Source organism: Mobula hypostoma, chromosome 8, assembly GCF_963921235.1.
Source record: "Mobula hypostoma chromosome 8, sMobHyp1.1, whole genome shotgun sequence".
Classification (NCBI taxonomy): domain Eukaryota; kingdom Metazoa; phylum Chordata; class Chondrichthyes; order Myliobatiformes; family Myliobatidae; genus Mobula; species Mobula hypostoma.
In genome coordinates, this window is record NC_086104.1 from 88,376,759 (window position 1) to 88,401,030 (window position 24,272).

The following is a 24,272-nucleotide window of genomic DNA, read 5'->3' on the forward strand; positions in this document are numbered from 1 at the left end:
TTTTACCGGTCAGAGTTGTTAACCTTGAGCTGAAGCCCCGAACCTGAATTACCTGTGGACCACTCTTAGTCCGGCCTCTACCCTTTGACCTGTTTGCCATGGATGACCCAACCAAGACAGCCAAAGCATAAGGCCCAAACTCCAGCCAGCACAACTCTCTGGATCATTGAGGCACGCAAACCTCCAAACCACGACAAGGTTGTGGTCCCCTTGGAGGAATGACCTGTTACCCCATGTTTACTCTGCTCCCCGTGTCCCAGTGACCCTGTCACCCTGGTTACTCTGCTCCCTGTGTCCCAGTGACCCTGTCACCCCCAGTTACTCTGCTCCCTGTGTCCCAGTGACTCTGTTACCCCATGTTTACTCTGCTCCCTGTGTCCCAGTGACCCCGTCACCCCGGTTACTCTGCTCCCTGTGTCCCAGTGACCCCGTCACCCCCAGTTACTCTGCTCCCCGTGTCCCAGTGACCCCGTCACCCCGGTTACTCTGCTCCCTGTGTCCCAGTGACCCTGTCACCCCCAGTTACTCTGCTCCCTGTGTCCCAGTGACTCTGTCTCCCTGTGTCCCAGTGACTCTGTTACCCCATGTTTACTCTGCTCCCTGTGTCCCAGTGACCCTGTCACCCCCAGTTACTCTGCTCCCTGTGTCCCAGTGACTCTGTCTCCCTGTGTCCCAGTGACTCTGTTACCCCATGTTTACTCTGCTCCCTGTGTCCCAGTGACCCCGTCACCCCCAGTGACTCTGTCTCCCTGTGTCCCAGTGACCCCGTCACCCTGGTTACTCTGCTCCCCGTGTCCCAGTGACCCCGTCACCCCGGTTACTCTGCTCCCTGTGTCCCAGTGACTCTGTCACCCCGGTTACTCTGCTCCCTGTGTCCCAGTGACTCTGTTACCCCATGTTTACTGTGCTCCCTGTGTCCCAGTGACCCCGTCATTCCCAGTTACTCTGCTCCCTGTGTCCCAGTGACCCTGTCACTCACAGTTACTCTGCTCCCTGTGTCCCAGTGACTCTGTCTCCCTGTGTCCCAGTGACTCTGTTACCCCATGTTTACTCTGCTCCCTGTGTCCCAGTGACCCTGTCACCCCCAGTTACTCTGCTCCCTGTGTCCCAGTGACTCTGTCTCCCTGTGTCCCAGTGACTCTGTTACCCCATGTTTACTCTGCTCCCTGTGTCCCAGTGACCCCGTCACCCCCAGTGACTCTGTCTCCCTGTGTCCCAGTGACCCCGTCACCCTGGTTACTCTGCTCCCCGTGTCCCAGTGACCCCGTCACCCCGGTTACTCTGCTCCCTGTGTCCCAGTGACTCTGTCACCCCGGTTACTCTGCTCCCTGTGTCCCAGTGACTCTGTCTCCCTGTGTCCCAGTGACTCTGTTACCCCATGTTTACTGTGCTCCCTGTGTCCCAGTGACCCCGTCACTCCCAGTTACTCTGCTCCCTGTGTCCCAGTGACTCTGTTACCCCATGTTTACTTTGCTCCCTGTGTCCCAGTGACCCCGTCACCCCCAGTTACTCTGCTCCCTGTGTCCCAGTGACTCTGTTACCCCATGTTTACTTTGCTCCCTGTGTCCCAGTGAACCCGTCACCCCCAGTTACTCTGCTCCCTGTGTCCCAGTGACTCTGTTACCCCATGTTTACTCTGCTCCCTGTGTCCCAGTGACCCCGTCACCCCCAGTTACTCTGCTCCCTGTGTCCCAGTGACCCCGTCACCCCCAGTTACTCTGATCCCTGTGTCCCAGTGACTCTGTCCATTTAAATGTCCAGCTCCATTTACAGCTGTCCGTCAGTATTTTCACAGGCTCGTCCTTGGCAGTAGTAGGGTGATAATTTAGAGGCTGATAGTTGCGGCTGGGTGAACTCTAGTTAACAATTCTAGTTGGACACATTTCTATTGCCTTTATCCTTTTCCTCTTCCCACCGACTATCCCCACTCCCCTAGTTCCTGCCGACAATCACTCAACTAACCTTTGGAACGTGTAAAATGGAAAATGGACAGATTCTGCTACTCAATAAGGAAATTATTGATATGATCAAAAGAGTTTGGTTTCTGTTGCTATTATTTTTATAATCAATAAACAAAGATACTAACTGAGGATTGAAACAATAATACTTCAATTATTTTTCACCCAGGTTTTATCGAGGTGAGAAGACTGCAACTAGCGGGGCACTGTCTATGCCCCCCAAGCTACCTGCAAGCCTAATGATCATATGGGAGCCCAAGCACGGGAGGATGAACCCTGGGCACCCTCCTAAGACTATGGTCAACACGCTCCTAGAAGACAGCGGTGCGGCTAATGTAGGTGTACTGAACACACTGATGAGGGAGAGGGAGAAGTGGAGAGTCCGTCATCGTGCCCAACGCCAGCCCCCTAGGACTGAGTCGACGTAGTAGTAGTAATCTTCTGGGGATGAACCTTCAATTCCTACCTGCTGAACCGTGTCTACGCCCACCTGGACAAGCCAGCGAGCACTGTGAGGGTCATGTTTTTTGACTTCTCCAGTGCATTCAACACCATCCGCCCTGCTCTGCTGGGGGAGAAGCTGACAGCGATGCAGGTGGATGCTTTCCTGGTATCATGGATTCTTGATTACCTGACTGGCAGACCACAGTACGTGTGCTTGCAGCACTATGTGTCCGACAGAGTGAACAGCAGCACTGGGGCTCCACAGGGGACTGTCTTGTCTCCCTTTCTCTTCACCATTTACACCTCGGACTTCAACTACTGCACAGAGTCTTGTCATCTTCAGAAGTTTTCGGATGACTCTGCCATAGTTGGATGCATCAGCAAGGGAGATGAGGCTGAGTACAGGGCTACAGTAGGAAACTTTGTCACATGGTGTGAGCAGAATTATCTGCAGCTTAATGTGAAAAAGACTAAGGAACTGGTGGTAGACCTGAGGAGAGCTAAGGTACCGGTGAACCCCGTTTCCATCCAGGGGGTCAGTGTGGACATGGTGGAGGATTACAAATACCTGGGGATACAAATTGACAATAAACTGGACTGGTCAAAGAACACTGAGGCTGTCTACAAGAAGGGTCAGAGCCATCTCTACTTCCTGAGGAGACTGAGGTCCAATAACATCTGTCGGACGATGCTGAGTATGTTCTATGAGTCTGTGGTGGCCAGTGCTATCATGTTTGCTGTTGTGTGCTGGGGCAGCAGGCTGAGGGTAGCAGACACCAACAGAATCATCAAACTCATTCGTAAGGCCAGTGATGTTGTGAGGATGGAACTGGACTCTCTGATGGTGGTGTCTGAAAAGAGGATGCTGTCCAAGTTGCATGCCATAGAAACATAGAAAATAGGTGCAGGAGTAGGCCATTCGGCCCTTTGAGCCTGCACCGCCATTTATTATGATCATGGCTGATCATCCAACTCAGAACCCTGCCCCAGCCTTCCCTCCATACCCCCTGATCCCCGTAACCACAAGGGCCATATCTAACTCCCTCTTAAATATAGCCAATGAACCGGCTTCAACTGTTTCCTGTGGCAGAGAATTCCACAGATTCACCAGTCTCTGTGTGAAGAAGTTTTTCCTAATCTCAGTCCTAAAAGGCTTCCCCTTTATCCTCAAACTGTGACCCCTTGTTCTGGACTTCCCCAACATCGGGAACAATCTTCCTGCATCTAGCCTGTACAATCCCTTTAGGATTTTATATGTTTCAATCAGATCCCCCCTCAGTCTTCTAAATTCCAACGAGTACAAGCCCAGTTCATCCAGTCTTTCTTCACATGAAAGTCCTGCCATCCCAGGAATCAATCTGGTGAACTTTCTTTGTACTCCTTCTATGGCAAGGATTTCTTTCCTCAGATTAGGGGACCAAAACTGCACACGATACTCCAGGTGTGGTCTCACCAAGGCCTTGTACAACTGCAGTAGTACCTCCCTGCTCCTGTACTCGAATCCTCTCGCTATAAATGCCAGAATACCATTCGCCTTTTTCACCGCCTGCTGTACCTGCATGCCCACTTTCAATGACTGGTGTATAATGACACCCAGGTCTCGTTGCACCTCCCCTTTTCCTAATCGGCCACCATTCAGATAATAATCTGTTTTCCTATTTTTGCCACCAAAGTGGATAACTTCACATTTATCCACATTAAATTGCATCTGCCATGAATTTGCCCACTCACCCAACCTATCCAAGTCACCCTGCATCCTCTTATCATCCTCCTCACAGCTAACACTGCCGCCCAGGTTTGTGTCATCCGCAAACTTGGAGATGCTGCATTTAATTCCCTCATCCAAGTCATTAATATATATTGTAAACAACTGTGGTCCCAGCACTGAGCCTTGCGGTACCCCACTAGTCACCGCCTGCCATTCTGAAAAGGTCCCGTTTATTCCCACTCTTTGCTTCCTGTCTGCTAACCAATTCTCTATCCACATTAATACCTTGGACAATGTCTCCCATCCACTACATAATGTACTGGTTGGGCACAGGAGTACATTCAGCCAGAGACTCATTCCATCGAGATGCAACACTAAGCATCATAGGTTGTCATTCCGCCTGTGGCCATCAAACTTTACAACTCCTCCTTTGGAGGGTCAGACACCCTGAGCCAATAGGCCGGTCCTGGACTTATTTCCTGGCATAATTTACATATTACTATTTAATTATTTATGGTGCAACTGTAACGAAAACCAATTTCCCTCGGGATCAATAAAGTATGACTATGACTAATTGCTGGAGATTCCAGGTCTCGTTCAGCCACTTCCAGACTAGGATCAACCTGGAATCTCCAGCAAATGAAGGTTGCTGAAATGGTGACAGGCAGGGTTCGGAGGTTAAGTCAGGTGGAAGCTGGGTTCGGGGGTTAAGTCCGGTGGAAGCTGGGTTCAGGGGTTAAGTCTGGAGAGTGGAGTTGATATAGGTCACCCCCAATCTAATTCAAAGGAGGAACAAGCCCAAGGTGCTGCTGGGTTTCCTCCCGTTTCCTCATCCATATGGTTATTACTGGGCAAGAAACAAAGGGGGTATTTAGGAAATTATTTTTGCACAGTGGTTTGTTTGGATGCTTCACCACCAAATTCAATAGTAATGTAAACATTTGGAAAATGTGCATGAGAGGCATAGATAGGGTAGACAGAGTTTTTATTTTCCTTGGGACAAATACAAGAGGGTTAAACTTTAAGGTGAGACTGGGAGTTGCAAGGTAACGTGCCCAGAACATTCAGCCAGACAAATAGTGGAAGCAGACACATTAGCAACATTTGGGCAGACACATGAACAGGGGGATGGCGGGGGGAGGTTGGTGGAAATAGAGGGACATGGACCATATGCAGGGAGATGGGAATAGTTTAAAATGGCATCATGATTAGTGTAGATATCACAGGCTGAAGGGGCTGTTCCTGTGCTATACTCTCCTGTGGTCCATGTTCTAAGATGTGCAGGCCGCAGGTGACTGGGTCAGGGGAACTGCCAGCCTTTGGTTGAGCTAGCCAACTCCCTGTTTGTTTCCAGCTATGCTGCTGGGAGCAACAAATCTCCTGGTTCTTACTCAGGCAAGCAATTTCTTCAAGCCTCATGAGCCCCACTGAAGTCTTCAGTTGCAACCTGGACTACAGAGCGTCAGACTGAAATGAACATGGTTTGGTCTGATAATTGGGGAGGGGGGATGTGGGGTGGGTATTGGCTTGGAGGTATAGACTGTAGAAACCTTCTTAAATCACAGAAATGAATAATGTTCTATAATTGTTTTGGTCTGATTTTGACAGTTGTGACGCAAGTATCAGTCTGGAACATTCTGCAGATGACAGAGGATTTTATCTTGTTTTGATTTGCTCTGTTTTGATTTTAAAGCCGTTTGCCATCAGTGTCCACTATTTGCTTTTGTAACAGTGTGATCAGCCCCCAATAACCTAATCATCATCCGAACCAGGTTAAAATATAATTAGCGCAGGATTAATATAAATGGGAGCTTGATGATTGGTGTAGATTCGATAGACAAAAGGACCCGTCTCTTTACTTGTTTATCTCCATGACATGAACTACTGTTAAGTCCAGAGAGAACTTTTAAAAAGTTCTTGATTAGACTGGAATTTCATTATTGTTGGCATGCCTATTCATTCGGATCTCTTTCCAACAATCTTCCCAATCCATAAATGTCTTTGCCACGTTAAGGACTCGGAGACTGTCCGTTTTATGGAAATACATGGTATAAATATCTAGCCTGATTTCTTCCCACAGACTATGCTTTTAATGAACCTAAAACAATATAGCACATGAACAAGCCTGTCACCCCACAGTGTCTGCTCTGACAAACATGATGACAAATTAAATTAGTTCTCTTTTGTCTGTACATGATCACTGGATGGGAAGTGTTTCCCTACACAAACTTCTGTCACCTGTCTCATTCTCTTATCATGATCAAGTATTGTACGCTCTCTCATTGGGACTTCTACCTACTGATTAAGGAAACTTTTCTGAACACATTTGATCGACTCTATCCCATCTAGTCCTTTTACAGTATGGGATTCCCAGTCAATATGTGGAAAATTAAAAAGACCTGCGATAACAACCTTATGTTTCTTGCAACAGTCTGCAATCTCGCTAAATCCAGTGGACTGTAATATAGCCCCATCAATGTGGTCATACCTTTCTTCTTTCTCAGTTCCATTCATAAAGCTTCACTAGACGAATTCTCCAGTCTGTCCTGACTGAGCAGTGCCGTGACATTTTTCCTGACTAGTAACATATTCATACGTCTATGAGCCTCTTAAACCCACTACCATACCATACCCAGGCAAGTATTTCTCTCTGTATTAAAAAAAACCTTGCCCTTCACACCTCCTTTAAACATTCCGACTCTCGCCCTTGTATTTCTACGCTGGGAACACGATTCTGACTGTGTACTGTATCTATTACTTTCACAGTCCTGTATACTTCTGTAGGGTCTCCCCTCAGCCCCCGCGGTTCCAGAGAAAAGAACACGTTTGTCCAATCTCTCCTTATTGTTGCACCCACGTACTTCCCGTAATGGACTGACCAAAAATGCACACAATACTCCAGGTGTGGCCTCACCATTTATCTTGCTCATGGGCTGTTGGCAGTGCTGCGGAGTGACCTTCGAGACTCCTTTGAAAACTGACTAGTAGCCCTGTATGGGGTGATTCTCATGGACTCCATGCTATTTGGAAGCTGCATTGCTGGCTCCCATTTTTAAGTCCCAGACAGAATTTCAGATTTAGATTTATTTATCACATGTACATCGAGACACACAGGGAAGTGGGTTGTTTGCATTAACAACCAACACAGCCAAGAAAGTCTTGGGGGGCTGCCTGCAAGAGATGCCCCACTTTCTGGCACCACCATGCTTGGCAGAACAACACTGAGCACAACAAAACAGGAACACACCAAGTGACAAAGCAACAACCGCAAAGCATACCCTCCCACCCACGCACATACACAGCCCTCCAAACCCAGGGCAGGCCGTCTTCTTTGGCCCCTAGTGGTCTTGTGGATTCGCAGGCACTGGGCCTTTGCCTTCCCCAGTGAACCCTCAGAGCTTCGCGGGCTTGCGGCTGGGCCATCGGGTTGTCGTTTCAGATGCTTCTTGTCACATCGGGGCTGGGCTGGTTGCTTATCCTCGCCAGGATCTGACGGGGCTGCCAGAAAGGGGTGGCGAGTTCATAATGTACTCCTCTTTCTTCCTTCAAAAGCTGGAAAAGTTGTTTTCAACTGAGTTCTGAACCTAGCCCTGAGCCAAGGGTTATGGAGGGTGGATGAAAAAGTGGGGAGGTGGGGTAGGATGTAGAAGGTGAAGAGCTTTTCTTTTCACAGCTAATGCAGTGAAAACACATTTCATTTTTCAACTTCCTCAGTTTGCAAATCGAGGTGGCAATGAAGCACTGTCCATAGAACTGTATAACTTGCACGGAGCCAAGAAGAGTCAGAGTCAGACAGTGTTTAAACAAATCTTTCAGCCTATCATTTCTGCTCCAGCCATTAAACATACATTTACCCAAATTCCAAACAACTCCCCTCCCCAATTTTCCTGCCACCCTTCTTCACTGGTGGCAGATTTACCAACCAACTGCACCACAATAACAACTATCTGCAGAACCAACTATGTCACACTGACTTCTGTGCAGGGAGCCAATTAGTGATTGAACCATAGAGAGAAAGGTCCTGCCGAAGGGTCTCGGCCCAAAATGTCGACTGTACTCTTTTCCATAGATGCTGCCTGGCCTGCTGAGTTCCTCCAGCGTTTTGGGTGTTTTGCTTCGATCTTCAGCATCTGCAGACTTTCTCTTGCTTCAGAAAAAGGTCCGTCAGCCTTCTGCATCCACGTCAATCATCAAAGACTGAACTACGCAAGCCACAAGGAATCGCTCCTGATATTTCTGCCATTTGCCGACAGAGGCAAATTTACAATAACCAATGAACACAGCAACTAACTGTGTCTCACTGATCACCATCTGTGGACAGGTCAAGTCCAACGTCAGGACACAAAGCCATTCCTCTGCTTGAACCACAGTTCCACGAGAGCTTTGCCTGCGGCTTGATAAACTTGCAGTGCTGATTCACAGCCTGCATTGGGAAGCAGAGTGGAGTAATCCTGCTGCTTGTGTCCCACTTCGAACTTCCATCTACTCACTCGTCCCTTTCTTTGACTGCTGATGCAGCGGCAATTGGATTTGAACTAACGGTCCTTTTCCAATCCTAACTCTTCTTGCCCCTCTATATCTCTGTACTTGTTTCAATCCCACTGGGCTTCAAGTTCCTGCAGTCCACTACCAGAATATTTTTGTTCTTCTACTATCCTGGTCCTAAGCTCTGACATTCCCTCCCATAACATTCCTCACCCCTTCAACCCAGCTTAAATTTTTTCTCTAAAGCCTGATCCTTCATTAAGGTTATGATTATTTGGTTCAATGTATGTTGATCTTCAGAAGATGAAGTCAGCTTTTTTTTTGTAGGATACCGATGCTACGTTAATTCAGATGGGAAAAGCGTAAACAGAACTGCAGATGCCGGAAACCTAAAATATAAACAAACAGGTTGGAATGCTTGGCTGGTCAAATGAGCGAGGCACAGTTTCAAGGTTAGGGGCTGATCTTTTAAACCCAGGGCATGTAGAGTATTCTTCTCAGAGGATGGTGAATCTTGAATCCTTTGCCCCAGAGAAAGATAGAAGCTGGTTAATCAGAGAACTTAAGACAGTGATGGATACATTTTTGAAAGATTGAGAATGATGGGGACCTGGTTGAGGCCTGGGGTAACTGAGCCAGAGTTATGCAGCACAGAAACAGGCCCCTTGGCGCAAGAATAGGCGAGTCCCATTTGCCCGTGTTTGGCCCATATCCATCTATAAAGCTTTCCTATCCATGATAAACACTGTAGTTGTACCCACCTCTACAGCTCCCTCTGGCAGGTCATTCATTCCATCCATCAGCCTTGATGTGAAAAAGCTACCCATCATGTCTCTTTAAATCTTCCGCTCTCACTTTAAATGATTTCCCTCTGATTTTAGATTCCCCCCTGCCCCCCACAAACTGTTCCCTCTTGAATTAGCCATTTCAGCCCTGGGAAAATGCCTCTCATCACCCTATACAACTCTATCAGGTCACCTCCCATCCTCCGTCGCTCCAAGGAGAAAAGGACAAGTTCACTCAACTCAATATAAAGCCACCCCTCAAACTCACAGCCTCTTACGCTCCAGGGGAAAACATGTCCCAACTTATCTAGCCTCTCCTTATCATTCAAGCCCCCAGTCCGAGTAACTTACACGTGACCCTTTTCTGCACCCTTCCTGCTTCCTGTATCCTTCCTATAGCTGGGCAACCACAGTGGCCCACAATATTCCAACTAAGATCAGCTATTATTATAGTGAATAGCAGAGCAGGCCTCCTGCTCCTGTTCCTATCTTCTTGTGTTATAAACTCACTGAGTCACAGGGTCTTTGCTTTGCTGCTGCTTATGCGTGGGATGGGGGAGGTGGGGGGGGGCTTTGAGGTTCTAATATTCATTCTTTGGGGCACTCCTCTGTTTTCGTAGATGTTTGTGAAGAAAAAGAATTTCAGGATATATGTTGTGCACATTTCTCTGACATTAAATGTACCTGTTGAAACCTATTGGCCTATTGAAAAGTACAGTACAGTAACAGGCCCTTTGGCCCAACTAAAGTGTGTTGAACCATTCAAACTGCCTATTCCCACTGACCTGCATCCGGACTATAGCCCTCCATACCCTTCCCATCCATGTGCCTATCCAAACATCTCTTAAACATCGAAATTCAGCTCGCAAGCACCACTTGAACTCTCTTTCCACACTCTGATGACCCTCTGAGTGAAGAAGTTTCCTCTCATGTTCCCCTTAAACTTTTCACACTACACCCATGATTTCTAGTTGTAGTCCCACCCAACATCAGTGGAAAGAGCCAGCTTGCATCTACCCTATCTATTCCCCTCATAATTTTGTATGCCTCTATCAAATCCACCCTCAATCTTCTATGTTCCAAAGAATAAAGTCCTAACCTATTCAATCTTTCTTTATAACTCAGATCCTCCAGTCCCGGCAACATGCTTGTAAATTTTCTCTGAATTCTTTCAATCTTATTTACATCTTTCCTGTAGGTAGGCAACCAAAACTGCACACAATACTCCAAATTAGACCTCAACAGTGTCTTATACAATTTCAACATAACATGCCATCTCCTGTACTCAATACATTGATTTATGAAGGTCAATGTTCCAAAGGCTTTCTGTATGACTTTACCCGTGGCACCACTTTCAATAAATTATGGACCTGTATTTCCAGATCCCTTTGTGCTACCACACTCCTAAGTGGCCTACTATTCACTATGTAAAACTTACCCTGGTTGGTTTTACTGAAGTACAACACCTTATACGTGTCTGCACTAAATTTCATCTGCCATTTTTCCATCTGGTTCACCACTGCCAGCTCTGATAGTCTTCTTTCCTGTCCACTACATCCCCAATCTTGGTGTCATCTGCAAATTTGGTGATCCAGTTAACCATATCATCATCCAGATCATTGACGTAGATGACAAACAAAAACAGACCCAGCACTAATCCCTGCGGCACACCTCTAGTCACAGGCTTTAGTCAGAGAGGCAACCATCAGCTACCACTCTCTTGCTTCTACCACAAAGCCAAAGTCTAATCCAATTTAGTACCTGGCCTTGAATACCAAGCGACTGAACCTTCTTGACCGGCCTCCCATATGGGACCTTGTCAAATGCCTTGCTAAAGTCCATGTAGACAACAGCTACTGCTTTGCCTTCATCAACTTCCTGAAAAAAAACTCAATTAGATTGGTTAGACATGACATACCACACAGAAAGCCAAGCTGACTATCCCTAATCAGTCCATGTCTATCCAAATACTCATATATCCAGCCCCTTACAATACCTATCAATAACTTTCCCACTACTGATGTCAGGCTCATTGGCCTATAATTTCCTGATTTATTTTTAGAGGCTTTCTTAAACAGTGGAGCAACACTGGCTATCCTCCAATCCTTCAGTACTTCACCCGCCGCTAAGAATGACATAGGTATCTCTTCTGTACTTGCAATTTCTGTACTTGCCTTCCACAGGGTCCAAGGGAATACCTTATCAGGTCCTGAGGATTTACCACCATAATTTGCCTCAAGACAGTAAATATCTCCTCCTCTGTAATCTGTATAGGTGCTTTGCCTCAATTCTATAGACTCTGTGTCCAGCTCCTGACTAAATATAAATGCAAAAATTCCATTTGAGATCTTCTGCATCTCTTTTGGCTCCATGCATAGATTACCATTCTGATCTTCCAGGGGAAGAATTTTGTACCTTGCAATCAATTTGCTCTTAAAATATCTAATGAATTCCTCAGGGTTCTCCTTCACTTTGTCTGCTAGGGCAACCCCATGTCTTCCGTTAGCCCACCTGATTTTGTCATGTTCCGGATCGGGGTCCCTTTAAATTTACTTTGTTTATGTTATGATCCGGACCGTTGACTCCCTGTTTCCCTTTGGTTCCCTGTTTTCCCGTGTCCCTCGGCATTGGTGATTAGAGACAATTTACTCTGGGCTGAACCGGTAGTATATAGTCTCCGGCTTTCAGCCGTTCAGCGCAAGAGCGTCTGCAAAGTCACCAAGGTACGTCATGCCAATGTCATCTGGCTGGAGCAAGCCTGGTCTCCGCCCGAAGTGAGTGCCAGTAATTCGCCTTTCCTCACCGGAGCAACCCTGTCAAGTTACCTCGCCAAAGCGAGCCTGCAAAGTTTCCTCACCGAGGTGGGTCTGTCAGTTAACCCGCCGGAGGGAATCAAGAACCGCTGTCTACTGTTCCCAGGCCGAGTCAAGAGCTCGCCACTACCCAGAGGCTCCAAGTCAAGTCCTGGCTCTGGGGGCATCCAAGTTCCAAGTCAAGTCCTATCCCTGGCGGCATCCAAGTACTGAGTCAAGTCCTGTCCCTGGTGGCATCCAAGTTCTGAGTCAAGTCCCGGTCCTGGCGGCATCCAAGTTCCGAGTCAAGTCCCGGTCCTGGCGGCATCCAAGTTCCGAGTCAAGTCCTGGCCCTGGCGGCATCCAAGTTCCGAGTCAAGTCCTGGCCCTGGCGGTCTATGATTCCTGTCCTACCCCCCGTCTGTATCCGTTCTCTGCCCCTCTCGCCTCTAGCCCTCGTCTGCAGCTCTCACCTGCACCTCGGTCTAGTTCTATCGCCGGAGCTAGATAGGTACTGTCTGGTGTTCTTTCGTGTTGGTCTTGTCTTGTTCTCGCCTCCATGGGGGAAGTCAGGCCGTCTTGCCGTTGCCCCACGGGGGGGGGTCATGTCTTGTCATGTCTTGTTCTTGCCTCCCTGGGGGAAGTCAGGCCATCTTGCCGTTGCCCCGCAGGGGGGTCATGTCTCGTTGTGTCTTGTCCTCGCCTCCGTGGGGTAAGTCAGGCCGTCTTGCTGTTGCCCCGCGGGGGATCATGTCTTGTCCTCGCCTCCATGGGGGAAGTCAGGCCGTTTGCCGTTACCCTGCAGGGGGTCATGTCTTGTCCTCGCCTCCGTGGGGTAAGTCTGGCCATCTTGCCGTTGCCCCGCGGAGAGTCATGAGTCCCGGCCCCATGTCCTGTACCCAAGGAGGGGTCCCGGCTCTCTGTTCTGTGTGTGAGTCCCGGCCCTATGTCCTGTACCTAAGGAGGGGTCCCGGCTCTCTGTTCTGTGTATGTGTCCATGGTTCCGTGTACCTGCTCTCCCGAGACCGAGGCTCTGTGTTCCCATGTTCTTCCTCTCCCTAGCCCATGTCACGTCCTTGCCTGGTTCTGGGGTCCGAGCCCGAGGCAAGACCCAGGTACTGGGTCCTTGCCCAGCCTCTGGCTCAGAGTCCATATCGTGTCCTCTTCATGTCTCCTCTAGTTCTGGGATCCAATTCCGAGTCGTAGCCCAGACCCTTAGTCCCAGCCTGGTCGTAGTCCAGAGTCCTTGTCCAGTTCGCTATTCCTGCTCCTGCTTTGCTCTCCTGGTATCGAACAATAAACTAAATTTAATTACCCTCACAAGATGTGTCTTGCATTTGGGTCCACTCTTGCTCCCAATGCCCCCCCCCACTGTGACAGATTTCTTCTTAAGTGTTCTCTTGCATTTCTTATGCTCGATAAATACCTCATTTGTTCCGACCTGCCTATACAATATTTTCTTAACCAGTGCCTCAATAACTCCTGAAAATCAATGTTCCATAAACCTGTTATCTTTACCCTTTATTCTGCCAGGAACATGCAAGCTTTGTACTCTCAAGATTTCACTTTTGAAGGTCTCCCGGTTGCCAAGTACACTTTTGCCAGGAAACAGTTGTCAGATCCTTTCCAATACCATCAAAATTGACCGTTCTCCAATTCAGAATCTCATCCTGCTGACTCTTTTTTCCATATTTACTGTGAAACTGTTATTTGTTTATTTATTGAGATTTGTTTATTTATTCAAACTGGCCAATTTAATCCAAGCCGAATCACGGGACAGTTTACAATGTCCAGTTGACCTACCAACCTTACTGGAGCACCCGGAGGAAACCAGTACAATCACGGGGCAAACACACAAACTCCTTACAGGCAGGGGTGGGAATTGAACCCCGGGCCGCAGGAACTGTAACGCACTGTGCTAACCACTCCACTGCTGTGCTGCCCACCTCCTCCTGGTTACTTAAGGCTCATCTACACAATTACTTTGAATGCCAGCAGGTTGAAAGTTAAATACCTTTAGTGTAGGTAGGCATAACGGTTGGCCTAAACATGCTGGCCCGGCAGCTCAGACAGGCAACATCTATGGACAGAGTAACAACAGTTCACATTTTAGTTCGATGTTTTTTCCATTACAGTTTAAAATGATGGTGGTTGACATTTGTAGCGACTCCTGCTTTATGCGCACCAGTTAACGCGAGGGGAGTTTTCCGCCAACTATGACCGTGACCAGCTCCATCAGAGAAGTCATGGACCGTTCGCCTCGCAGGCGCCTAGCCCGGGCTACCTGGCAGTGCACTTTAACGCTGGCCGCCGCCGCCTCACCATGTCTTTGCCGATCTATCACAGCGGATAATCGGCCGGCCATGCTTTTAATCGTTTTAAGGCGGCCAAGATTTGCGTTAAATCCCATCGTTTCCTCCCAGGGAGCCCGAGGTCACTAGAGAGCTACCGTTCTTCCGAAAGGAAGTTGGAAGCGCCGACGCTGGCGAGAGTAGGGCGCTCATTGGGCGTGGGAGCGCAGTGACTCAGCCCTGTGCAAGGCTGCGGGCTGCTGAGGACAGTGATGCCGAGAGAGGCACGGCCACATTCCCTCTCGACCATTCACTGCCACGTTATCCCACCCAGCCGAGAGGATGGCGACCTCTCGCCACTATGGGAGATCTCCGAAGGACATTGCCAATGTGATGCAGAAATTACAAGGTGGGGTTTAGTTTTTTTTGTGCAGTTATACAGTACTTATTCCCGCGCCCTCGCGGTGTAATGCTATCCGGTGGCGTGAGTGTTTCTGACTGTTTTTAAAAGGATTTATTCACATTGTTCCAGTTAGCAAGTTGTATTTTTATGCCGAGTTATGCTTTAATTTAGGCAAATACTGTGGCGGGCTGCTGAGTCAAAAACGGAACAGCTGCACCTTTTGAGACACCTGGCACTCTGCTGACATTGGCGGTAGCAGGTGAAACCTCTGACAAACTATGCGCTGATTGGGGGCCGAGTGTAGGTTTACAAGGGGTGCAGATGTTTTAATGCAGAAAGCCACAGGTCGGTCGTCCTGATTGTAAACAGCAGCCTGCACACGCAGGACGCAGCCTCAGTTAAGGTCAGAGCCAGGCTATGGATGGAGAGAGTCAGCAGGTTGTGCCGGTATTAATCCACGCATCAAGGACGAACCCTTGGCGGGCTGCAAATCTGCACGATCCACGCTCTCCCTGAACTGTTGGTCGCTAGGGATGCCAACGCGAACACCACACACACACAAAAACGGCTGCTCTCTGGAATCACGAGCGAGTTTGAAAAGATTTCTTTTACTTGTTTACAGTTGTTTCCAAGGAGTTAGTAGTCACTTTCAGTCAGTCAGACAGCGCACACTGGCGCAAATGAAACTCTGCTCCTTAAACCAGCGTTGCTGGTGCATTTGGCGGTTCCTGCTGCAACGAAAGGGCAACTCTCCGGGAAAAGAGCAACTTTTTGACACTCACTGTTTAAGAGTTACCGGTTTTCCGGAGAGGAGTTTAAAAAAAAATCATCGCAACTCCCGCTTCCGGACGGACATTGGATTCTCTGACCAAGTTTTGTGGGAAATGTGTTGACTTCGGGGCGAACTAGGCAAGAGTTGGACGATGGCATCAGAACTGGTTTGATGCAGGAGCGAGTGTTGCGATTAGTTTTAGGTGGTCAGAAGCCAGATCGAACCCCTCAGATCCTGGGTCATGGGGTACATTGAGTATGGGGGAGAGAGAGGCGGGCCTGGGTGGGTTGTGGAACATTAATATAACCGGGGAGGAGGCGGAAACGCGGTTATATTAATGTTTTGAAGTATTCCAGTGGGGGTGTTTCTGCTATGCTTCGCTTGCCCTATGATTTTGCCCGTCTTTATTTTTCCTCACCCCCTCAGAGCGAGGGGTTATTCTGAGGATATTTCATCATAAGTGCCTCTATCAGCCAAATTGAAACAGTCACGTGCTTTGCACTTCGTTGTCTTGTTGGTGGCCATTCAGCCCATCGAGCCCGTGTCTGTACTCTGATAAGCCATCATCCCCATCCCTCCCACTTACTTTCCAGCGATTGACTGGTTATCCATCACATGACAGATTTGAAACCTTTGGGGAAGTTTGTAAAGTGGAAAAGCTGTTGCACTGGGGCAGTTCCACTCTCTCCCGACCTCAGAAGTCTGATCCCAATGGTACCAGTAGTTGTCACAACTGGGGTCTTGGAGTGGATGATCATGACTGCTTCTGTGCCATGTCGTGCTCTTTGCTCTCAAGGAAGTGTTGCAGAACCCCCCGCCACCCCTGGCCGTTGGATCTCACACCTCCCTGATTCTTTCACCAACCACGTATACAGTAGGGTCACCTTACAGTTGCTGGCTGACCGAACAACCTGCACGTGTTTGGGAGGTGGGAGGACACTGGAGCATGTGGGAGAGTCACAGAGAGAAGGTGGAACTCTTGCACAGGTGGTTGGTATTTAAGCCCCGTCTCTGGAGCTATGACGGCCGTACGACCTGCACTGGCACTCCGCTGCCCGGAGTGAGCTCCTTTCACCTGCACCAGTTTTGCTTTGGCCCAGTATATGCACACACTCACACCTAACGTGCTGTACACACACTGCCTACGTGCAAGTCCTAACACACACTCACTTAATCAATACAGACTTTCGCTGGACGTAGACCTACCCAGCTTCTGTGCACATAGCCTGCAAGGTACGTCCAGTACAGACTCACCCCTGACACAGCTGAGGCCCATACATACACACAGTGCACACACATGCAAGCAAGACAAGCCATGTAGACACTCGACACAGACTCTCAGCAAAGACTCATATTTACACAAACAACATACACTCACACCCAATGTTCTTAATGTCCAGACTAGGAAATGCATTGTGTAATCTTGGGGTTTAAAATGAGCTTTGTACTCTCACAATACCACGGTACCCACTGTTCGTCTTCCCCTGTCCATTTAGTTAACCCTACTCTTCTATGGGGTAGGCTATTCGACTACATCACCGAGCACCAGTCAATGTCCTGTTTCATTTTGCATCTTGAGTTCACTCATGCAGCTTCTCTGTACTGGTTTCTCATCAACCACGAACCAGGAAAGCCAGCCAGGAATTCAAGCTTTCCGAATAAATGCTGGCTCATATCCACACACGCTGTTGTGTTTGCCTATGACCTCCTCTGGAGAGGGGAGGGGAAACATGATTGTATCTTTTTGTTTTACCCTATCTTCCTTAACGCTGGAGTACATTGTTATTTAATTGCAGAAACCGTTTGGCGAAGCCAGCAGCTGACAGCTGAAGTTAAACCAGCATTAATCACTTTATTATTTCTCATTGTGTCAGGACGGTTGGAAATGTTAATACCCTAAACTTCCTCTTAATGAGGTGCACATTTGCACTAGAAGGAAGGGCCAGTGGTAACGGGAGTTCCCTAAAGCTCCCTGGCCTGAGAACGATTCAGTGCTGTGTCTAAACAACTTCACGCCATCTCTGATGTTGTGCCTGAAAGAGGTCTCAGAGGTTATTGGGTTATACCTACTCCCCAGTACTTACTGTTTTGTTTACTTGGACACAGATCCTGTCTCTGCACTGTGTACAGTAGCATCGCTGCATTTTGGTGATTTGCAGAAGTGACTCCATTGCTCAATGCCCATTTTGTCAGTTGCTTTCCTCCTCCTTTCTGTCCTCTGGTTTGAGGACTTCCTCACCCTCAATATCATCAACCCATTCTCTAACCACTGAAAGCAAAATCATTTCTGCAGGAACTTGTCTCATAATGCCACGACTTTTCCAGCTCACATTATACACAAGGCCATTTTGCTGCCTATTAATATAATCTAATGGATGGGGTCAGCCTGCACTCGGGAAGAATGCATGTGATCAGAGTACAAGTCCATTGCAGACAGTTTACTAAACGGTAGGGCAGCTATGAAACAAAGATATTACAGTGGAGAATTAAGTAAAAGTAAGAGAAAGGTAATTACTTCAACAGATTTTATGACCTCAAGATCTCTCAAGGACCTTGGCAGCAGCAGAGTAATTTTGGAATGCAGCCACTGTTGTTTTCAGGCAACGATGCAACCATTTTGTGCTCAGCTGGTTCCCACAGACAGCAATATGGACCAGCTATCTCTTCTGTTTAACGACGTTGACCATCGGGGTAAATACTTGACAGCATATCTGGTCCCTGATATTCTTCAGGATGCTGGGATCTTTCATCTGACAGAGCAGATGGGGCTTTGACAATATTTATTTTTTAGAAGATGGTACTTCCAACAATGTGAACCAACAATGTGACATTTCCCTTTCTGCTCCTACTCTGTGTCCTGTGGTTTCATAAGAATATAACACAAGTTGTCCACCTGGCCCTACATCATTTAATAACATCATGACTGATCTTTTCACTTCAGAGGCATTTTCCAGCATTAACCTCATCTCCTTTTCTTTTCAAAATTGGAAGATTATCTTTATTTGTCACAGGTATATTGAAGGTAAAACAGTGAAATGTGACATTTGCCTGGACAACCAACGCAGGATGTGTTGGAGACAGCCTGCAAGTATCTCCATGCCTCCGAAACCTTAATAACCCCAACCAGTGTGCCTTAGAATGTGGGAAGAAACAGATCAAGGAATTAATCCTCACCTATACAGGAGCATATGGTCACAGGGAGAACGTACAAAATCCTTACAGTCAGCGATAGGAATTGAACCCTAATAGGTGATCGCTGGCACCACAAACTGTCGCACTAACTGCTATGCTACCGTGCCCCCCTGAGTCTGCCACCTTCTCTCAAGTAACTCCCACCCTTTCCCAGCTCCCCTCTTGGGCATTGAGAGCAAGAGCAAGAGAGAGAAATGACATCACAGAACAAAAATCCCTTTGCTGGAAATCTAATGTATAAAAATCAGAAAATGTTAGGAATACTCAGCAGGTCAGCCTGCATCTGCTGGAGGAAAGTCAGATATAGATCTTTCAGGTTGAAGGCCCATTGTCAGAGTGGGAAAGGAGAGAAAAGAAGCTTGTAAAGCTTAGGGAATGTGAGCCATGGCGACGTCTCTGCTGGGGTGACCTCAGGGATAAGCTGTAAACAAGGTTTTCTGGTCAATCAGTGAATGGGAGGAGTTAGAGAGTGCAGAGATTTCTCGATATGAAGGGAATCAAGGGACATAGAATTAGTGCAGGCAAGTGGGTAAAAGATTAACCTTTCTTTCAAACTGAATGGGAGAAATACGAGGTTGAACAGCCTCCACCAGTATAGGCCAGGGTTAATTCCTCAATCTGCTCCTGTGATAGTTGTGCCCACAACCTCAAAGGTGTGTACAGTGTAATATATGGTGAGCTACAACTGAAATATCAAGATAACAAAAAATCATCATTACAATCTACAGAGGAAGTCAGGAAAACATCTAATATTGGTACTATAAATATCAAAACAGCAGCATTGAGAGGGACTGAAGAGAAATTGTTGTAATCAGTGTCCCAATCTAGATAACTATTCATCTGGGAGAGAGGTGAGATAACAGAATCTTTTTGTTTTGAAATTTTTCAGATTCTTTCAAAATTTGGAAATTTACCAAATGATTTTTGTTCAATGTGCTGCTGGTACTTGTGACTTTAGTAAGCATTTATTAGCCCATCCCCAGTTATAATGAATCAAAATCAGGTTTATTCTCGCTGACATATGTCATGAAATTTGTTGTTTTGCAAAGGCATTCTGCACATAAAATGTATTCTAAATTACAATAGGATATATATTTTAAATAAGTAGTGCAAAAAGAGAGCAAAATTAGTGATGTACTGTTCATGGGATCATTGTCCGTACAGAAATCCGATGCAATTGGGAAAGAAACTGTTCTTCAAACATTGAGTGCGTGTCTCCAGGCTTCCTGATGGTAGTAATGAGAACGGGGCATGTCCTTGGTGGTGGACGGTCCTTCATGATGGATACCAACCTTTTTCAGCATCGCCTTTAGATGTTGCTGTCGATGCTGGGGAGGCTAGTGCCCATGATGGAGCTGGCTGAGTTTACGACTCTCTGCAGCTTTTTCCAATCCTGTGCAGTGATGCAACCAGTTAGAATGCTCTCCATGGTACATCTTCAAAGAATCTTCAAAGATATACCAAATTTCCTCAAAATGTTAATGAAATATAGCTGCTGGCCTGCCTTCTTCCTAATTGCATTAATAATGTTGTGCCCAGAGTAGATCTTCAGAGATGTTGACTCCCAAGAACTTGAAACTACTCACCCCCTCAACTGTGGCCCTCTCGAGGAGCTCTGGTGTGTGTTCCCTCAAATTCTCCTTCCTGAAGGCCACAATCAGTTCCTTGGTCTTACTGATGTTGAGTGCAGAGTTTGTTCTTGTGACACCACTCAGCCAGCCAATCTCTGTCACTCCTGTGCATCACCTTCTTACCATCTGAAATTCGGCCAACAATAGTTGTGTCATTGGCAAATTTATAGATGGTGTCTGTGCTGTGCCTAGCCAGGTTCAAAAGTTTATTCACGTAGCATTAACATCACGTAGCATTTAACTGGAGTCGTAGATGGGGATCTCAGTTGGCATGGATAGGTTGGGCCAAAGGACCTGTTTCCATGCTGTATTACTTTGAGTCATGTGCAGTCCAGACCAGATATATTCCCTTTCATGAGGTCCAATCTGTCAGTCACAGTTTACAACACTGGCAAGTTTTTTTCCCCTGGTTATTTGCAGCTCACAGGTGACCAATTGCTGAGTCCAATCTCTCAATTTGGCTAGGTCCAGACAGAAGAGTGGCACAAATGACATGCCTGACCCAATAAAATGAAAAAGGATAACGATCGCCAAGTGTTGTAAAAAATCATCGAAACAATAATAAGGGTGATATGATCCATCATTTAGGTAAAGGCCGATCAGTGAGTCAACAGGGAGAAGTATGCATTTGGTCATGCTGACCCATTTGAATAATTAAAGGAGAAATACTGACGATGTTAATTTGTGGCATATGGATAATTGAATTATTTTTAATGTCCAGTGAGCATTTATGAAGCTACACAGGACACATGCAAAGGTGTGTGTGTGTGTGTGTGTGTGTGTGTGTGTGTGTGTGTGTGTGTGAAAATCTGCAGCTACTGGAAACTTGGCAAGTCAGGCAGCATTTATGGGAGGAAAAAGATAAACAGTTGACGTTTTGAATGGAGACATTTCATTAGGATTGGAGAAGGAAGGGGGAAGGAGTTGGGAAGTTGATTTTGTGAATGAGATAAAGTGCTGGGAAATCTGACAGGAGAGGACAGAAGACGGAAGAAAGGGCAGGGGAAGGGTGTGATGGGCAGGTGAGGAGATAAGGTAAGAGAGCAACAGGAATGGGAAATGGTGAAGGGGAAATGGTACAACAACTGGAAGTTCGAAGAATCGATGTTCATGCCATCAGGTTGGAGGCTACCCGGATGGAATATGTGTTGCTCCTCCAACCTGAGTGTGGCCTCAGTCTGGCAGTAGAGGAGGCCATGGACTGACATGTCAGAATGGGAATAGGAAGTGGAATTGAAATGGGTGGCCACCAGGAAATCCCACTTTTTCTAGCAGATGAAGCGAAGTAGCTTGGTGAAGCAGTCTTCCAATCTATGTTGGGTCGTAGTGTTGGTTGGTGAAGAACTTCAGCAAAGTGACCAGAGAGTATTATAAGTGTGAATGGTGTAATTGCACAGTGCGATTGATGGGCGTCCCAAAGAACGTCTGTTCTCTGTAAGGTCAAATACAGTTTCCTTCAGATTATTGATGGTGAAGTTTGTGGCCTATTATGGAAAAGACACAAGGGAACTGCAAAAAGCACAGTGTCCATATGAGTCCACAATGAGACATTTGCAAATCCTGCAACGGCGATGTGTCCTGAAACCTACTCATTATGTTTAGTAAAACAACATAGGTTTAAGAGAATTATTAATGAGGCTTTCAACATTTTGAAAGGCTTTGGAAAGATAAACAGCCACCGGTTATTTGCACTGGCTGCTGAATTGTTAACAGAAGTCCATTAAAGGATGTTAGTCGTAGAACATGGAAACAGGGTCTTTAGCCTGTTTGCATGGGCCAGCAAACACTCGTATATCCAAATTTGTGCTCATCCCTTTTTATTCTTCTCAGACTCCCATCATCTGCCCAGATTGTGCCTCATACCTACACACCAGAGCCAATTTTCAGTGGCCAATTAACCTACTCATCTTTGCAACGGCATAGGAACCTGCAGCACCTGAAAGCAATGCACAAGGCCACGGGAGAACATGTAGATGTACAACAGACAGCACCTAACGTCAGGATCGCACCGGGATTGTTGGAACTATGAGTCAGCAGCTTTACCATCTGTACCACCGGGCCACCAACTGAGCCACAGTTGACAGTGTGACACAATCTTTGTCAAGAATGACAGGCAGATTGAAATTGCGGCTTTCAAATTTTCGGTGTGTCTCAGGCAGTCAGTGTAAAGTTCAAAGCAAAGGAGGCATTTACACTGTAGAAAGATTTATGATTAGGCAGTAAAGCCGGCCATCAGTGTTAGAATCCATTCATTAAAACAAAATGAAAGTTGAGCCAGATCTGCCAAGCGAGTGTAGTTTTTTGTTCTCTCTCTGTGCCCAGAGCAGTAACTAGATTGGATTCATAAACTCAGATTGTACTGGCTCAAGAAGACAAATATTGAGCATTCTAGGGATCACATATACCTTTCACTTGGAATTTGTTGTGGAGAATCTTACCTAAACATGCAGCGAGCATTCCTAGCATTTACTGTCTCTAATCCACAGTTACACACCTCAAAGGAAGCTTGCTGAATTGTTGACAAGGCATGCAGATCTTGATGAGATGTTCTTTGGTTTTATTACCAAACTTTATCAGAGGCTGCAGCGCCTAAAGCCATAATCGAATCACTTCTATATCCCAATGTGGCAGAACTTAATAAATCAATCCATGGACAGAAAATAATGGATACTACATCAATTAATATTTAAATACTTAATTAATCAATGCCAGTTAAGTATTAGCAGCAATACAATTCCTCACTTCAATTATAACTTATTCTCTCGTAGCTGAAGAGAGGAATTAGAAGGAATATTACCCTGTGCTCCACGAACACCCAGAGGTGAGCAGGGTCTTAAACTGGTTTCCAGCTGGTATTGTTTAAGGGAGGAAATTAGTCTGGGCAGACAAGTAACCAGAAAGTTGTAGACTTGCATTGTGCAGACCCTAACAAAGTTTCGATCAACATTTTCTGGCAGTTAAGGATTGTTCCCACTTCCAGCTGTTTTCCTCTGTTTTTCTGGAAGTCTCCTTTGCCCTGTGTTTGTGAACTGCCCAGTCCACTGTGCATTGCTGTCAGCTAATGTGAGCACATATTCACACTTAAACCTTAGACACTGCTGCCTGTCAACAAAGTTAAACTTGGTGCTTCTTGCAGGAAGATATGGTCAAAGCACAAGCAAGTTAAAGAATTACCCACCTACCTCTGTAAGCCCTTTTGACTTCAAGCAAGGCTTCTTGCAGGATCAGGTGTTTGCAGTTAGTCTGCCTCAAAAGAAGATCAATAGAAGTAACTGGCACTTGGACAGCCCCTTTCAAACAGACAGCTTTGAAATATTCTCAAAGGAAAGCAAGATAGAAGACTTGTGGATTCCAAGGCCCTGTGACCATATACGTTATTGATATTGCAGTAGCAAATGAAAAAGCCACACTGAGCTGAAGTAACAGGCAGTTTACTCAAACCGGTGTGCTCCAGGAGACCATTCAAAGCTGATCTACCTGAGTGCAAATTTGGTACAGCTTTTTCATTCTCAGTTGACAAGATTACACAATAAAACTAGGTTTTGGTAACAGAGTGGTGGTTACTGAAAGAGTTAATTAACAGACTCAGTTTTGACTGCAGAGTGAAATAATTATCCACGAGTCTAGTGTGGTTAACGTAAATCCAATTTTCTATTACAATAATGAGTGCATGCTACAACATAACTAATGAGGTTCCTGAGACTTGGGTGTCATCACTGCTGTACTCAATGTCTCTACTGTTAGACTTTGACTGTGGTTCCCTGTTACCACATGAGCACAATCCACGTCCCTGTTTACTCATTATAGCCCT

The 24,272-nt window shown here is 46.6% G+C and overlaps 1 protein-coding gene and 1 long non-coding RNA gene across 2 annotated transcripts in view; one reads left to right on the forward strand and one right to left on the reverse strand.

The window, feature by feature from the left end:
- Nucleotides 1-24,272, reverse strand: part of LOC134350704 (uncharacterized) — a 46,165-nt gene that overhangs the window by 9,335 nt on the left and 12,558 nt on the right. The window lies entirely within an intron of this gene.
- The window catches only part of syne1b (spectrin repeat containing, nuclear envelope 1b), a 504,374-nt gene continuing 494,807 nt past the window's right edge, over nucleotides 14,706-24,272 (forward strand). Inside the window, exon 1 of the mRNA XM_063056272.1 lies at nucleotides 14,706-14,872. Coding sequence (XP_062912342.1) covers nucleotides 14,806-14,872 — 67 coding nt within the window. The 5' untranslated portion in view covers nucleotides 14,706-14,805. The remainder of the gene's footprint in view (nucleotides 14,873-24,272) is intronic.